The 16112-nt window shown below is 53.8% G+C and overlaps 1 protein-coding gene and 1 long non-coding RNA gene across 10 annotated transcripts; one reads left to right on the plus strand and one right to left on the minus strand.

Annotated features, from left to right (window-relative positions):
* Positions 1-771: 771 nt before the first annotated feature.
* Positions 772-15558, plus strand: ZBTB32 (zinc finger and BTB domain containing 32). Of its 9 annotated transcripts, XM_077982302.1 has the most exons (8): positions 772-1045; positions 2003-2052; positions 11429-11545; positions 13031-14014; positions 14264-14337; positions 14446-14514; positions 14640-14804; positions 14994-15558. In XM_077982302.1, the coding sequence occupies exons 4-8, from the start codon at positions 13134-13136 to the stop codon at positions 15266-15268; spliced, it is 1464 nt and encodes a 487-aa protein (XP_077838428.1). In that variant the 5' UTR covers positions 772-1045; positions 2003-2052; positions 11429-11545; positions 13031-13133; the 3' UTR covers positions 15269-15558. The 9 variants fall into 9 exon arrangements, with proteins under 9 accessions (XP_077838428.1, XP_077838432.1, XP_001097102.1 ...); XM_001097102.5 differs by lacking the exons at positions 772-1045; positions 2003-2052 and adding an exon at positions 2416-2481; XM_015123693.3 differs by lacking the exons at positions 772-1045; positions 2003-2052 and adding an exon at positions 2416-2481 and having other exon boundaries at positions 13970-14014.
* Positions 10969-16031, minus strand: LOC106994742 (uncharacterized). The gene is made up of 2 exons (XR_001441404.3): positions 12606-16031; positions 10969-11782 (listed from the first exon to the last, which is right to left on the minus strand). It is a non-coding gene; the product is annotated as an uncharacterized LOC106994742 (long non-coding RNA).
* Between the last annotated feature and the right edge of the window lie 81 nt (positions 16032-16112).

The following is a 16112-nucleotide window of genomic DNA, read 5'->3' on the forward strand; positions in this document are numbered from 1 at the left end:
CAGTCCTTCTCCCCTTTTTACTTTACTTTTTATTTTTATTTTTTGAGATAGAGTCTTGCTCTTTCGCCCAGGCTGGAGCGTAGTGGCGCCATCTTGGCTCACTGTAACTTCCGCCTCTCGGGTTCAAGCAATTCACCTGTCTCAGCCTCCTGAGTAGCTGGGATTACAGGCGTCCCCCACCACGTCTGGCTAATTTTTGTATTTTTAGTAGAGACGGGGTTTCACTATATTTGTCAGGCTGGTCTCGAACTCCGGAGCTCAGGTGATCTGCCCGCCTCGGCCTCCCAAAGTGCTGGGATTACAGGCGTGAGCCACCGTGCCCGGCCCCTTCCCCCATTTTAGCGGTTTCGCTCCCTATTGGGGCCAGGGACGCCTCAGGCTGTCTCTGTCAAGACCTACAGCTCTGGCTGTTGTCCCAGGCTCTTCCGCGAGGTGCTCTCCTGCCTCCTGACCACCCCCATTCCCCCCCGCTCGAACTCCTCAGCGAGCGGCTGCGAAGGACGCGCCAACACTCCGCGTAGCGGGAAGGGACCGAAATCTCATCACAGCCTGAAATTGCTGCGCTAAACTCCCGCCCCGCTGCCCTCTGGTCAGTTTAAAGCGAAGACGAGCCTTAGGGCCAGTCAGAGGCGGCAGCGGAGGAGCCATGCCCGCCTCCTTGAGGCGCCCTGGCGTCTCATTGGCTGTGCTTGAGAATGAATCCCGGGCTAAGCCGCTTAGAAAGGAGCGGAGCCAGCCAATCAGCGGTGCAACCGCCGCGGGGGCCGGGCCAGAAGGCCCGCAGACAAGCACCTCGGAAGATTGGCAAGGGGCGAGCTCGCAGCTTGTCAGCCCCGAAGCCCTGCCCAGGGGGAAAGCCTGCTGGAGGGAGTCTAATCCCCGGGCCAGTTAATGTTGGGGCAGCGCAATCGGCCGTTCCCTCTGCGGTGGGGTGGTGGGCGGGAGTGCTGACACGTCCGCGCGCCGTTACTCCTGGCTGAGCATACAGTCGAGGTGGCAGTGGGAATTGGAAGTGCGAGTGTCACACTGCCAATCACCGGGCAAGGTACTGCCCCCTCTTGTGTCTTCCTTGTCCCTGTACACGTCCAGGCGAGGCAGAGTGAGCTGTGCCAGCAGTCGTAGTGGAGTGGGACAAGAGGACAAGAGGAGAGAAAAGGGAGCTGTCCACAGGCACCGAAGCCTGGCTGACTTTTTTTTTTTTTTGAGGCGGAGTCTCGCTCTGTCTCCTAGGCGGAGTGCAGTGGTGCGATCTCGGCTCCCTGCAATCCCGGGGTTCAAGCGATTCTCCTGTCTCAGGCTCCCAAGTAGCTGGAATTACAGGTGCCCGCCACCACGCTCAGCTAATTTTTGTATTTTTAGTAGAGATGGGGTTTCACCATGTTGGTCATGCTGTTCTCGAACTCCTGACTCCAGATGATCCGCCCGCCTCAGCCTCTCAAAGTGCTGGGATTACAGGCGTGAGCCACCGCGCCCTGCCTGGCTGGCTCTTTTATTTTATCTTTATTTATTAGAGACAGGGTCTCACTATGTCACCCAGGCTGCAGTGCAGTGATGTGATCATAGCTCACTGCAGCCTCGACCTCCTGGGCTCAAGGGATCCTACTACCACCTGGACCTCTCAAAGCGCTGGGATTACGGGCATGAGACACAGTGCCTGGCCTTGGCTTGCTCTTATGGGCCTCCAGGCCAATCAGGTGTGGCGGCAGCCTACACACCCCTACACACTTCCCAGATGGTAAAGGGTTGAGAGAAAGGTGACAGGGTTTGCAAATGGGAGCTACTTAGGGAGGCAAAATAGAAGCAAGAAAGGCAGGTCAGGCACGGTGTCTCACGGCTGTAGTCCCAGAATTTTGGGAGGCCCAGGCGGGAGGATTGCTTGAGCCCAGGAGTTCCAGGCTGCAGTGAACTATGATTGCACCATTGCACTCCAGCACGGGCAACGGAGGGAGACCCTGTTCATAAAATAAAAATGAAATAATTTTTTTTTTTTTTTAAAAAAAAGGACAGTGGTACTCCGGAGCACTTGCTGAGGGAGCCTCCAGGGCTGTTCAGGTAAGGGAGAATCAGGGTCCAGTCTCTTCATGGAGAGAGTGGGAAAGGGCAGACTCCACAGCCAATCAACGCTGGAGCCCGGCTGGAAATCAATGAAATCTCAGCCTAAGAGGCCTGAAGCCTACGGACCAATGAGACTCAAGGCCCTGCCTCTTCACAGCCAATCAGCTGCAGGTCAGAGACAGACGCGCGGGAGTGGCGCTGTCCTAGGTGCCTCCCATGCTGCCCAGCGTGCTCAGCTGGCCTGAGCGGGAGAGTGCGACCCGCGCTGCAGCCAATCAGCGTCCGCCTCAGGATCTGGGGGTGACCACGTGCGGGAGCCTTGCGTCCCTGGCCTCGCTCCACTCCCCACTTTTAACGGTCACTCGGCCTTGAGCCATCCTGAGTGTATGTGAGGCTGAAAGGGAAGGAGGAACAGGGTCTGGGCCGGTGAGTGCCATAGTTTTTCTTTACTTTCTTGGGCTTGGGCCTGGCCCAGGCAAAGCTGGGGTGTGGGAGTTTGGCCCCGTTGATGATTGGGAAGTGCGGGTTGAGGGTTTTAGCCCTTAGGGCTTTCCTCTGTCTTTGAGAGGCTGGAAATGCAGCCTCCTGGCCACCTTTAGGCCTAGGTTTGGCAGAGGCCAAGCCAGCTTGCCCTCTGGGTTGGTCCACGGCCCCTGAGGCCAGCCTGAGTGCGAAGGGTGTTGTGGGGAAGTTGCAGGCCCTTAGCTCTGCACAGGGTCATTGACCATGAGGTATGGCCTCTGGACAATGAGAGGTTACGAGGGGTCTCTGGACTGAGCCTGAATCTGGTGACTGAAAGGAGAGGCCTGAGGATCTCCAAAGGTTATGTAGGGGCCGGGCACGGTGGCTCATGCCTGTAATCCCAGCACTTTGGGAGGCTGAGGCAGGTGGATCATTTGAGGTCAGGAGTTTGAGACCAGCCTGGCCAACATGGAGAAACTCTGTCTCTACGAGGTTTCCAAAAAAAATTACCTGGGCATGGGGGCACATGTCTGTAATTCCAGTTACTCAGAAAGCTGAGGCAGGAGCACAGCTTGAACCCGGGAGGTGAAGGTTGCAGTGAGCCGAGATTGTGCCATTGCACTCCAGCCTGGGCGACAGAACGAGACCCTGTCTTAAGAAAAAAAAAAAAGAAAAGGAAAAAAAAAGTTACGTAGAAAGTCACTGGCCAAGAGATGAAACTAGTGTTCACTTGAAGGTCTTCTGGGGTCTTTGGAGCCAGCCTGGGCTGGGAGTGAATGTTCTGGACTCCAGGTTGAGATGTTCTTGGGAGATTTCCCAGTATGGGGTCCAGGTTGGATGATGTGGCCAAGAGGTTAGGCCAGTAATCCTCTGGAGATTCTAGGGAGAAGGGTTCTGAATCTCAGCCAAGCTGTTTGCCCTGGATGAAGTATTATTACCCTGTGGTGGCTCTGTACAGAACTAGGATTGGGTGGCCGGGCGTGGTGGCTCACACCTGTAATCCCAGCACTTTGGGAGGCTGAGGTGGGCGGATCACCAGGTCAGGAGCTCGAGACCAGCCTGACCAAGATGGTGAAACCCTGTCTCTACTGAAAATACAAAAATTAGCCGGGCGTGTGGCAGGCACCTGTAATCCCAGCTACTCAGGAGTCTGAGGCAGGAGAATCACTTGAACCCGGGAGGCAGAGGTTGCAGTGAGCCGAGATCATGCCATTGCACTCCTGCCAGGGCAACAGAGCAACACTCTGTCTCAAAAAAAAAAAAAAAAAAAAAAAAAAAAAAAGCCGGGTGTGGTGGCTTAAGCCTGTAATCCCAGCACTTTGGGAGGCCGAGACGGGCGGATCACGAGGTCAGGAGATCGAGACCATCCTGGCTAACACGGTGAAACCCCGTCTCTACTAAAAACTACAAAAAACTAGCCGGGCGAGGTGGCGGGCGCCTGTAGTCCCAGGTACTTGGGAGGCTGAGGCAGGAGAATGGCGTGAGCCCAGGAGGCGGAGCGTGCAGTGAGCCGAGATTGCGCCACTGCACTCCAGCCTGGGCCGCAAGCGAGACTCTGTCTCAAAAAAAAAAAAAAAAAAAAATTAATTAAAAAAAAAAGAACTGGGATTGGGTCATGTCTGGAGCTTTTCAGTCTCCCTGTTCCACTCTTTCCCGTGCCTGTTCTGATCATTCCCGGAAGATGAAGATATCAGGCTGTAGGTGTGGGACAGGTGCATGGGGAGGATGACGTCATAGTGGAGCACAGGAAGAGGTGTGTGAGATACTCTACTCTTTAGGAAATCACCCAGGTTGGGGCAGAGCGTGGTGGCTCACGCCTGTAATCCTAGCACTTTGGGAGGCCAAAGCAGGTGGATCACCTGAGGTCAGGAGTTCAAGACCAGCTTGGCCAACATGGTGAAACCTCATCTCTACTAAAAATGCAAAAAATTAGCCAGGCATGGTGGATGCCTATAATCCCAGCTACTTGGGAGCCTGAGACAGGAGAATCACTTGAGCCCACAAGGCAGAGGTTGCAGTGAGCCGAGATCATGTCACTGCACTCCAGCCTGGGCAACAAGGGCAAAACTCTGTCTCAAAAATAAATAAGTAAATAACATAAAATAAAAGGAAACCACCCAGGCTGTCTTTATTGATGATCTTTTTATACTCATGGCACAGGGTGTTGATACCTAGTTTCATTCAGCTCTTCAGTGGTATTTATGCTTTCGGAGTACCTTCAGTACACCCAGAGTTCTTTAACCAGGGGTGAGGGTGCAAGGACTGGTTTATGAGTGGACTTCAAGGAAGTCTAACCCCCAAACCAGTTAATATTGGGGCAGCTCAATTGGCCATTCCCTCTATGGTGCAGTGGCGGTTGGGGGTGCTGGCACGTGAAGTGTACAGTTAAACCCAGCTCAGGAGACAGCCGCCAAGCATGGTGGCACATGCCTGTAATCCCAGCTACTGAGGAGGCTGAGATGGGGGAATGACTTGAGCCCAGGATTTCGAGACTGCAGTGAGCCATGATTGCACCACTGCACTCCAGGCTGGGTGACAGACCAAGACTGTCTAAAAAAAAAAAAAAAAAAAAAAGAACAATTAATGGTATGCATGTATATTATGAGGAGGGGAGGGCAAAGAATAAGCAAGAGGATAGTTAACCTGTCCAGCCATGAGGCTCAGAGTAATCTGTCAATGTCTTGTCATGCATTCGTATACCAAGTGGTATGAGTGTCTACTATTTTCTTTTCCTTTTTGTTTTTTGTTTGTTTGTTTTTTGTTTTTGTTTTTTTGAGACGGAGTCTTGCTCTGTTACCAGGCTGGAGTGCAGTGGAATAATCTCGGCTCACCGCAACCTCCACCTCCCAGGTTTAAGCAATTCTCCTGCCTCAGCCTTCCAAGTAGCTGGAATTACAGGCACGTGCCACCACGCCCAGCTAATTTTTGTATTTTTAGTAGAGACGTCGTTTCACCGTGTTGGCCAGGATGGTCTCGATCTCCTAACCTTGTGATCCGCCCACCTAGGCCTCTCAAAGTGCTGGGATTACAGGCGTGAGCCACCGCTCCCAGCCTGTGTCTACCATTTTCTAATGTCAGCAGTTGGTCCCAGGCTGGGTGGCTCACGCCTGTAATCCCTGCACTCTGGGAGGCCAAGGCAGGTGGATCACTTGAGGTCAGAAGTTTGAGACCAGCCTGGCCAACATGGTAAAACCTCATCTCTACTAAAAATACAAAAATTAGCCGGGCGTCGTGGTGCATGCCTGTAATCCCAGCTACTCGGGAGGCTGAGGCAGGAGAATCGCTTGAACCTGGGAGGCAGGGGTTGCACTGAGCCAAGATCGTGCCACTGCACTCCAGCCTGGGCGACAGAAGGAGAGTCTGTCTTAAAAAAAGAGGAGTTGGGGCCGGGCGCGGTGGCTCAAGCCTGTAATCCCAGCACTTTGGGAGGCCGAGACGGGCGGATCACGAGGTCAGGAGATCAAGATCATCCTGGCTAACACGGTGAAACCCCGTCTCTACTAAAAAATACAAAAAAAAACTAGCCGGGCGAAGTGGCAGGTGCCTGTAGTCCCAGCTACTCGGGAGGCTGAGGCAGGAGAATGGCGTGAACCCGAGAGGAGGAGCTTGCAGTGAGCTGAGATCCAGCCACTGCACTCCAGCCTGGGCGACAGAAGGAGACTCTGTCTTAAAAGAAGAGTTGGTCCCATGGCTGACACTCTCAACCTGATGGTGACTCCCTAAGAGATTTAGAACCATTGGAATAAAGCGGGCTCCTATATTATTTATGGGGCCCGGGCGAGATGACAGAGACTCCCTCTTTTCTTCCCACGCCTGGTGTTGGCCCATACTTCAAGGTGTCTCACATTCTAGCCTGCACATCCCAGCTCAGTCTACAAATCCCTTACACAAAATCAGGGTCTAGCATGTGCGTACATCAGTCAGAGTCCATTCTCATGAATACAGGCTGGGGTTGAGTCCTGTGTAGGGGGCCTCAGAGTCATTTGGTCCAGGAAATCCCGGGTGCTGAGTTCTGAGATCACGGTCCAGAAGTGAGGTGGGAGCTCACAGTTCCCAGTAGGCACTTTCTAGATGCCTTTTGACTCAGCCTATGCGAAGGGATACAGCCAGAGGAGGTCCAAGTGGGACCCTTTGCCCAGGTTTAAGTCAACACTAGTATTCTGTACTGGTCTTGAAACAGCCCCTGTGAGGAAACTGAGGGTCTTGGAAGAGTTAGCTCTATATGAGCGCTGAAGAGAAGGGCCATTCACTGTGAATGGATATAGTGAAACCTGTTTTCTGACTTCTAGTCTAGTTCTTTTCCAGTTAGTCTACAAAGGGTGTGCTATGAAGGGGTCTCTATGACCTAGATTCAGCTCACCTGGGTATGACTATATCTGCTTCTTGGGCACAAATTTAAGGGAAAAAGGAAACTAATTCACTCCTTGTGGTGTCTCTTTTCTGGAAGTCTTGGATGTCCTTAATTAGAAAGAAAGACTGAACTTTTTTTTTTTTTTTTTTTTTTTTTTTTGAGACGGAGTCTGGCTCTGTTGCCCAGGCTGGAGTGCAGTGGCCGGATCTCAGCTCACTGCAAGCTCTGCCTCCTGGGTTCCCGCCATTCTCCTGCCTCAGCCTCCCGAGTAGCTGGGACCACAGGTGCCGCCACCTCGCCCGGCTAATTTTTTGTGTGTTTTTAGTAGAGACGGGGCTTCGCCGTGTTAGCCAGGATGGTCTCGATCTCCTGACCTTGTGATCTGCCCGTCTCGGCCTCCCAAAGTGCTGGGATTACAGGCTTGAGCCACCGCGCCCGGCCTATTTTTTTTTTTTTTTTTTTTTTTTTTTTTTGAGGCAGAGTTTCATTCTTGTTGCTCAGGCTGGAGTGCAATGGCGCGATCTCGGCTCACTGCAACCTCCGCCTCCCAGGTTGAAGCGATTCTCCTGCCTCAGCCTCCCGAGTAGCTGGGATTACAGGCATGTGCCGCCAAGCCCAGCTAATTTTTTGTATTTTTAGTAGAGACATGGTTTCTCCATGTTGGTCAGGCTGGTCTTGAACTCCCAACTTCAGGTGACCCGCCTGCCTCAGCCTCCCAGAGTGTTGGGATTATAGGCGTGACCACTGCGCCCAGTGAAAGAGTGAACATACTTAAACTTCATGTAAGATTTGGATAATCATTCTTAATCTATATAAAATGCTGTGGGGAATTTAACCACCTTCATTTGTGGAAAGAGATGGGTTCATGGGAAAGTGGCGAGTTCACATAATTTTTCTAAATCGAATGTTATTCAACTTGGCTTGGGAAGAGGGCTTGATATTTAAAATAAGTGAGATAGAAGGAAAACTTTTTCACAAAACAAATGATCATCCCTCTCATTGGTCTATTCTCATGGTTTGATTTTAATTATAATATTTGAGGAGAATTGGTATTTGTGTTGCTGTGTTGACCTTGTTACATCAAGCTGGGTTGTGCCTGAAGTTCATGACACAAGGATTTCTGGGAAGCTCTGACTTTGTAGCCAGGGTGTGCCCCGAGCCCCTTGCACATTTTCCCCTTAGTGTCCCATTGGTCAAGCCTATCAGTAAGAATAAGAAATATCAGATTTCAGGCCAGGCGTGGTGCCTCACACCTGTAATCCCAGCATTTTGGGACGCCAAGGCGGGCAGTTCATGAGATCAGGAGTTCGAGACCAGCCTGGCCAGCACGGTGAAACCCATCTCTACTAAAAATACAAAAAATTAGCCTGGTGTGGTGATGTACGCCTGTGATCCCAGCTACTCGGAAGGCTGAGGCAGGAGAACCACTTGAACCCAGGAGGTGGAGGTTGCAGTGAGCCGAGATTGTGCCACTGCACTCCAGCCCAGGCAATAGAGCAAGACTCTGTCTCAAAAAAAAAAAAAAAAAAAAAGATTTCAAATTTTATTTGGTAATACCGAGTATCAGGCCAGGCATGTAGGCTTATGCCTGTAATCCCAGCACTTTGGGAGGCTGAGGTGGGTGGATCACCTGACATCAGGAATTTGAGACCAGCCTGGCCAACATGGTGAAACACCATCTCTAATAAAAATACAAAAAATTAGTCAGGCATGGTGGTAGGCGCCTGTAATCCCAGCTACTTGGGAGGCTGAGGCAGGAGAATTGCTTGAACCCGGGAGGCAGAGGTTGCAGTAAGCCGAGATTGCACCACTGCACTCCAGCCTGGGCAACAAGAGTGAAACTCTGTCTCAAAAAAAAAAAAAAAAAAAAAAAAGTAATGTAAGTATTAAAAACGACTGAGAGGCAGATATCATATCTCCTTTTCTTACATACTCACTTTCCAACCATGCCCTACCTAATCTCTCTACTTACTCTACCCTCTGGCAGGACACAGGCTTGCGTCCGTATAACCTGTAGTTTCCTTGCTCTTCCCAGAGAGACAACTGCAGATGATTACTACCGAGTCAGCCAGGAAGAGGAAGAGGGGCAAGGCTTTTGAGTCTAGGGAGGGGGAGTCCTTTTAAGAACAGCAACAGACCAGGCACGGTGGCTCACGCCTGTAATCCCAGCAGTGGACCACCTGAGGTTAGGAGTTCGAGACCAGCCTGGCCAACATGGTGAAACCCCATCTCCAGTAAAAATACAAAAATTAGCTGGGTGTGATGGTGCGTGCCTGTAACCCCAGCTACTTGGGAGGCGGAGGCACAAGAATTGCTTGAACCCAGAGGCAGAAGATGCAGCGAGCCGAGATGGCGCCACTGCACTCCAGCTTGGGTGACAGAACAAGACTCTGTTTCAAAACAAAAACAAAACAGCACCAGCAGCGTCCCTACTCTTCCAAGTCAAAGTGCCGTCTGCTTCTGCTTCTGCCATCTGTGCTCAGTGGAGGATGGCTTGGGTTGCACTGTCAAGGCTAGAGAAGGGCTCAGGGTGTCATCAGCATAAGGGTTGCAGTGCAGAGGGCCCTGGAGATAACTCTAGGAGGCGATCTCTAAGGGGATATCCTTAGATGGGGTTCCCCATTCTTGGGGGCTTTTGTTCACTGAAAGGGGAGTTCCCTTGCCCCTCCTCCCTTTTAGGTTCCCCGAAAGCCCACCGATGCTGTCAACTACATTTGGCTTACACAGAATGCTGCCCTTTGAGCAGTCTCCAACTCTCTCGATCATCAATGAGCAAACCAGCGGGGGAGCTGAGTCACAGGCACATGATGTGGGGCTGGAAAGCGAAGGGGCCATACTTAGATAGGCGACCACGTAATCGTCCAGACCCCTGTACCTTTCCTCTGTCCCTGGGGCTAGTCCTTCAGGGCTTTCCGCACTCCTTCCTTGTCTTGAGGGACTCTGTATTTCTGTGTTGGAGGAAGGGTGTTTCCCTCTGCATACACACATATCAGAGGGATTGATGCTTTATGTGTCTTTTATATGGGTGTCTAATGCGTCCCTGGGTGTGGTGGTGTGAGGAATTAGAAAGCACAGAAATGGAAAATACTTAACGTTCAGAGTAGCAGATGAACACAGCTCTCACATTTGCATTTTCCCTTTCGTTCTGACTCATCTTCCCCTCTCCCCACTCTGTTGCCCCTCCACCAGCCTCACCCATTGACACACCCTGTCTGATCTAGGAAGGGTTAACATGTGCCCGCACCCATGTGGAGGGAAGGTGTGGTGGGTCTGGAGAGAGAGAGTGGGAGGCTAGTCAGAACATTTGGGGGTCCTGGAGCCAAAGGGAGAAACGGGAGCTTAGAGACACAATATTTGGGTCTGGGAGGGGACGAGGACTCTTAGATCCTTCTCCCTTAAGAGAAGCCTATGGGATGCCGGGTGCAATCCCAGCACTTTGAGAGGCTGAGGTGGGTGGATCACCTGACATCAGGAATTTGAGACCAGCCCGGCTAACATGGCGGAAACCTTGTCTCTACTAAAAATACAAAAATTAGCTGGGCGTGGTGGCGGGCCCCTGTAATCCCAGCTACTCGGGAGACTGAGGCAGGAGAATTGCTTGAACCTGGGAGGCAGAGGTTGCAGTGAGCTGAGATTGCGCCACTGCACTCCAGTCTGGGAGACAGAGCCAGGCTCTGTCTCAAAAAAAAAAAGAAAAGAGAAGCCTATGGGGAAGCAGACTGTGCCTTGTCACCAGAGCAGCTTACCAGTACCTGACTACCTGACTTGTTTATCTCCCAATAATTTCCTGTGTGTATATGATACACCAGGCACATATCATAAATGCTTTATTAGCTGGGTGCGGTGGCTCATGCCTATAATCTCAGCACTTTGGGAGGCCAAGGCCGGAGGATCATTTGAGCCAAGAGTTCAAGACCAGCCTGGATAACATAGTGAGACCCCCGTCTCTACCAAAAATTAAAAATTAGCTAGGCTCGAACCTGTAGTCCCAGCTCTTAGGAAGCTGAGGTGGGAGGATCACATGAGCCCAGGAAGCTAAGGCTGCAGTGAGCCGTGATCGTACCACTGGGCAACAGAGCAAGACCCCGAATCAAAATAAATATGTCATCAATATTTATTGGATAAATGAAAATTTTGCTATAGGATCAGGGATAATAGAATAATAAGAAACAGAAAAAGAAACTTGAGCCTTTCAGACTTCATCCCTTCCTCAGATTGAAGAGTTCTAAAGTGTGAAAAGAGGGGAAACCTCCGGGGACCTTGACCCCTTGGGCAGGAAGTGAAAGAAACCCAAGTCCTGATTTCAGAGAAATGTCATTTGTCATCAGCCCAAGAAAAGGAGGTTTTTCTCTTCGAAGACCACCACAGGTCCTTCCTGGGGTTGCCCCTTTCAGAGCTTGATGGGAGGATCTGAGTCACTCACACATCCAGCCCCCAGGTCATTCCCAGCCAGCAAATGAGGTTTCCCAGTACCAAGTCAGGGAGAGGGAGGAAGCTGGCTTCTGGCTCCTCCAGTCTATTCTTGGGATCCAAATGTTTCAGTCCTTTTTACTTCCGCAGCTGTAAGCTCTGCCGTCATCTCTAAGAAACGACCATACCACTGAATGCTACTGTGTACTTACAAACCACGTTCATATTCGTCACGTCATTTCATCTTCACCCCCACCTCCAAATGAGGTAAGCAGATATTATCCCTATTTCATGAATGAGGTTACTGAGGCCCAGAGAAGTGACTTGCCCAAGATGACTCAACTAGTAAATGGCAGAGATGAAACTCAGAGGCAGGGTTGATTATTCCAAGGTCCTTGCTGTCACAGATACACTGCTTTGACTCTAGGAGTTCACACACAAAGTGAGGAGACAGGAGGCTAGAGGCAGAACGTGTGTGTTCTGGAGGTAGAGGGATGGTCTCTCCTGCAGGCAGAAGGCAGAGGCAGGGTTAGAAAACCACACCCTCTCGGGGGGACTGTGGAAGACTGATACTTGGGACATCCAATGGAGGCCTGTGAGGTCAGGGGCGGGGCTAGCTCCAGGGGGGGCCCCAGGAGCCCCAACAGTAGTTCAGAGCATGCGGTGTCCTGGAAGAAGCTACAAGCGGTGAGTGATGGCCTCTCCCCAGCTGAGGCCTTCTTCCCATCACAACTCTTTCTGTCCCCTCCCTGCCAACCTGGAGCCCTCTCCCTGAGGTGTCCAAGTGTGGCCCTCCCCACCCCAAGGGCCCTTGCTCACAGGGAGCCTGCACCTAGGACTCTGCCTGCTGGGTGCTAAGACACTGAGGTTCTGGTTCTTTTCGTATCTGGGTTCCCAGCTCTCTTTTTAAAAGCCAGTGTGGTGGTTCTGATGTGTGAGAAACTCCTGCCTGGTTGGGTGCTTTCTATTCTTCACTTTTTGCCTTATGAAAAACAAATTAAACCATCTCCTTACCCGAATCTTGAGAGGAAACAGCCTCCCTGTCTCCAGTCCCCATGTCCCTTCCTCCCATCTCCTCAGGGGTCCATTCTCCAAAACCTCTCTCTATCAATGGGTCAGGAGCCTCCACTCCTGTGGCTTCTGCACCTGCTCTCCTCATTCTCTGGATGGGAATGTCTGGTTCCTTCCCTGAGGACATGTTCTAGAAGCTTCAGCTTCACGGTGATGACTGCCGGATGCCTTAGCGTCTGCGTTCCTGCAGCCAGGATCCCTATCATGCTGCCCTCTCTGCCTTTCAGGCACAACGGGCTTTTGGGGGAGGACCCACCAGCTTTCTAAGCTCTCCGGTGAAGTTGTGTCATGCTCCATCCCTTAGTGCCGGGGTTGACTGGGTTTTGTGGTGATCCTCGTCTGTACTGAAGAAAGCCTGGCTTGTGCAGAGGTGTTTCCCTGCACAGGGGCTTGGAGAAGCAGAAGTGGCAGTATCTGATATCTTTTACGTCAGAGGCTGCTAACTGGAAGACTTCCCACATGCCTGTCTTAAAACCCACTACTAGCTATTTCTGTTAACTGACTGGCCCTTGCTCTTTAAGTCCTGAATTTGGTCTGATTTCCATTCTCTCGCCATCATGCCTACCTGCTATGATTCTGGATAAGCTCCAATCCTCTCTTGGGTTACTTTATTTGCTCACTCAGGACAGAGGGCTCTGATCTAGGACCAGCAACTCACACTCTCTCCCCTCACATCCACAGGCTTGAAATGAGATGAGATGTTCCTCCCTCCCCTTTCAACCATGGACCTCACACTGTGGCCTTTCTCTTAGAGCCTCTGAGATTGGTACCCAAGCAAGGCACAATGTCCCTGCTCCCCATAAGACTGCCCAGCCCCTATGGCTCTGATCGGCTGGTACAGCTAGCAGCCAGGCTCCGGCCAGCACTATGTGATACTCTGATCACCGTAGGGAGCCAGCAGTTCCCCGCCCACAGCCTGGTGCTAGCAGGTGTCAGCCAGCAGCTGGGCCGCAGGGGCCAGTGGGCTCTGGGAGAAGGCATCAGCCCTTCTACCTTTGCCCAGCTCCTGCACTTTGTGTATGGGGAGAGTGTAGAGCTGCAGCCTGGGGAGCTAAGGCCCCTTGAGGAGGCAGCCAGGGCCTTGGGAGTGCAGTCCCTGGAAGAGGCATGCTGGAGGGCTCGAGCGGACAGGGCTAAAGAGCCAGATCCAGTCCTGAAGAAACATCAGGAGGAGCCAGAGAAACCCTCAAGGAATCCTGAGAGAGAACTGGGGGACCCTGGAGAGAAGCAGAAACCAGAGCAGGTTTCTAGAACTGGTGGGAGAGAACAGGAGATGTTGCACAAGCACTCGGCACCAAGAGGCAGCCCTGAGATGGCAGGAGCAACACAGGAGGCTCAGCGGGAACAGACCAGGTCAAAGGAGAAACGCCTCCAAGCCCCTGTTGGCCAAAGGGGAGCAGATGGGAAGAATGGAGTGCTCATGTGGTTGAGGGAGAATCCGGGGGGCTCTGAGGAAAGTCTGCGCGAGCTCCCTGGCTCCCTTCCCCCAGCAGGCTCCCTGCAAACCAGCGTCACCCCGGGGCCCTTGTGGGCTGAGGCCCCTTGGTTGGTGGGGGGCCAGCCTGCCCTGTGGAGCATCCTGCTGATGCCGCCCGGATATGGTATTCCCTTCTACCATAGCACTCCCACCACTGGAGCCTGGCAGGAGGTCTGGCGGGACCAGAGGTGAGTGGAGGGGCCTAGTTCCCGGCCTCCAGGCTGGGAGGGTGTGGCCCAGGAGGGGCAGCCCTGCTGGGTGGAAAGGCACCGCATCTCTACTGCACAGTTCCTGAGCTGGGGATGAGACAAGAAGCTGCCGCCACAGGGCATGCCGAAGCCCAGCCCTGGGGAGAGGATTTGGGACGCCCCCTCTTCAGGAAGAGGGCAGGCTCTCAGGTTTAGTCAAGGCTGTAACTCTTCCCCACCCTATCCCAGGATCCCACTGTCCCTTAATGCCCCCAAAGGGCTCTGGAGTCAGAACCAGTTGGCCTCCTCCAGCCCCACCCCAGGTAAGCCCCTCGATGCCCTGCATACACCTGTAACACGGTGCCTTCTCTGGGGTGGGGCTCCAGGAGTCCAGCCTGAGCAGGGCCCCTACCTCCCACTGTTCTCTCCAGGTTCCCTCCCCAAGGGCCCCGCACAGCTCAGCCCTGGGGAGATGGAAGAGTCTCATCAGGGGCACAAAGGTGAGTCGGGCCGGGGCACTCGTGCCCCAGCCCCACTGTAGCCCTTGATTTCCTGCCTGAATGGTACAGTGAGTTGACGCTGGGATTCCTGGCCCTGCCCTCCTTTGCCTTCTCTGTCCCCACAGGTGCACTTGCAACCTGTGCGGGTCATGAGGACAAGGCAGGCTGCCCACCTCGCCCGCACCCTCCCCCGGCCCCTCCTGCTCGGTCTCGGCCCTATGCGTGCTCTGTCTGTGGAAAGAGGTTTTCACTCAAGCATCAAATGGAGACGCACTACCGAGTCCACACAGGTATGGGCGCCCCGCCCTGTGTGAACTGTCAGCTTTCTTCCCAACTCCGCTCCTGAGTCTCCACCTGCGTCTCCACCTGCGTGTCCGGTTCCCGCGCAATCCCCTCACCCCGTGGCCCGATCCACCCCTAACTTGGCCAGCTTTCGCCCGCTTCCTTCCTTCACCCGCCTCCCCTTCCGACCGCTCTAGGAGAGAAGCCCTTCTCCTGTAGCCTTTGTCCTCAGCGCTCCCGGGACTTCTCGGCCATGACCAAGCATCTGCGGACTCACGGGGCCGCTCCGTACCGCTGCCCCCTGTGCGGGGCCGGCTGTCCCAGCGTGGCCTCCATGCAGGCGCACATGCGCGGTCACTCGCCCAGCCAACTCCCGCCAGGATGGACCATCCGCTCCACCTTCCTCTACTCCTCCTCGAGGCCGTCTCGGCCCTCGACCTCTCCCTGTTGTCCTTCTTCCTCCACCACCTGACGGGGTGTCGGTAGCGTCTTAGTCAAGAGTCCAATTAAAGAACGAAAAGCGGGCCGGCTAGGCTTCTGACCTGGCACCGCTGCTACGGCGGCCTAGCAAATTCCGCCCCAGAAAGGGCACCGAGTGCCCTCTCCTGGACGATCGCGGGTCGCAGAAGCCCAGGCCAGCGAGCCCTACAGGGTGAGGACACTGAAGTGTGCAGAAGCGAAGGTTAACAGTAGTGGGGGGGGGATTGTCGATCTCATCACCATAATAAAGAGTTTCCTGTGCTCTCCCTTCAGGACTAGAAAGCCAAGTTTAGTCTGTGCACACCCTCGCCCACGCCCCTTGTCCTGTAGCGGCCCCTGGTGGTCCTGCGTCCGCCGTCCAGCGGGGTGGACACTTCCTCCGCCCCCGAGGCTCCCAGTCCTCCCCAGGAGGCAGCCGGCCGCGAGGGCTCGGTGTCCGGGCACACCTCGCGGCATGCCGGTCCTAGGCTGGTGGGGGCTGTGCGACCGCAAGTCACTCGCCCCTTCCAGTGCAATCCACGGCGCGCGGAGTCTGATCTGGGAGCGCTCGGCCCGAGCGAGAGAGGAACGTGTGCTCCGACCCTGCTTTCGGCCACCCGCCTCCTCTCCGGGAGCACACAGACCCCGAGACCGCGGCCTCTCCGGCGTCTTCCCTCCAGGCCGTGCCGAACCGCCGCCGGATCGCGCCCGGAACGGAGACTGACTATGCCTTCCACCGCTCCTTCTCCAGCCCACGCCTCCTGCAACCGCGAACTGCATTTCCCAGGGCCTCAGGGTCCCGGGGCCCGAGCCCGCGGCACCCTGGGAGTGGTAGTCCACGCGGGCCGCCGGCCTCG

The sequence above is a fragment of the Macaca mulatta genome, chromosome 19 (assembly GCF_049350105.2).
Source record: "Macaca mulatta isolate MMU2019108-1 chromosome 19, T2T-MMU8v2.0, whole genome shotgun sequence".
NCBI lineage: Eukaryota > Metazoa > Chordata > Mammalia > Primates > Cercopithecidae > Macaca > Macaca mulatta.

What these genes read in the sequence shown, in the direction of transcription:
- ZBTB32 (XM_077982302.1), top strand. Translation starts at nt 13,134, where the DNA reads ATGTCCCTGCTCCCCATAAGACTGCCCAGCCCCTATGGCTCTGATCGG. An exon ending in GAGGTCTGGCGGGACCAGAG is followed by an intron (nt 14,015 to 14,263) that starts GTGAGTGGAGGG and finishes ACCCTATCCCAG; the next exon opens with GATCCCACTGTCCCTTAATG. An exon ending in CTCCTCCAGCCCCACCCCAG is followed by an intron (nt 14,338 to 14,445) that starts GTAAGCCCCTCG and finishes TGTTCTCTCCAG; the next exon opens with GTTCCCTCCCCAAGGGCCCC.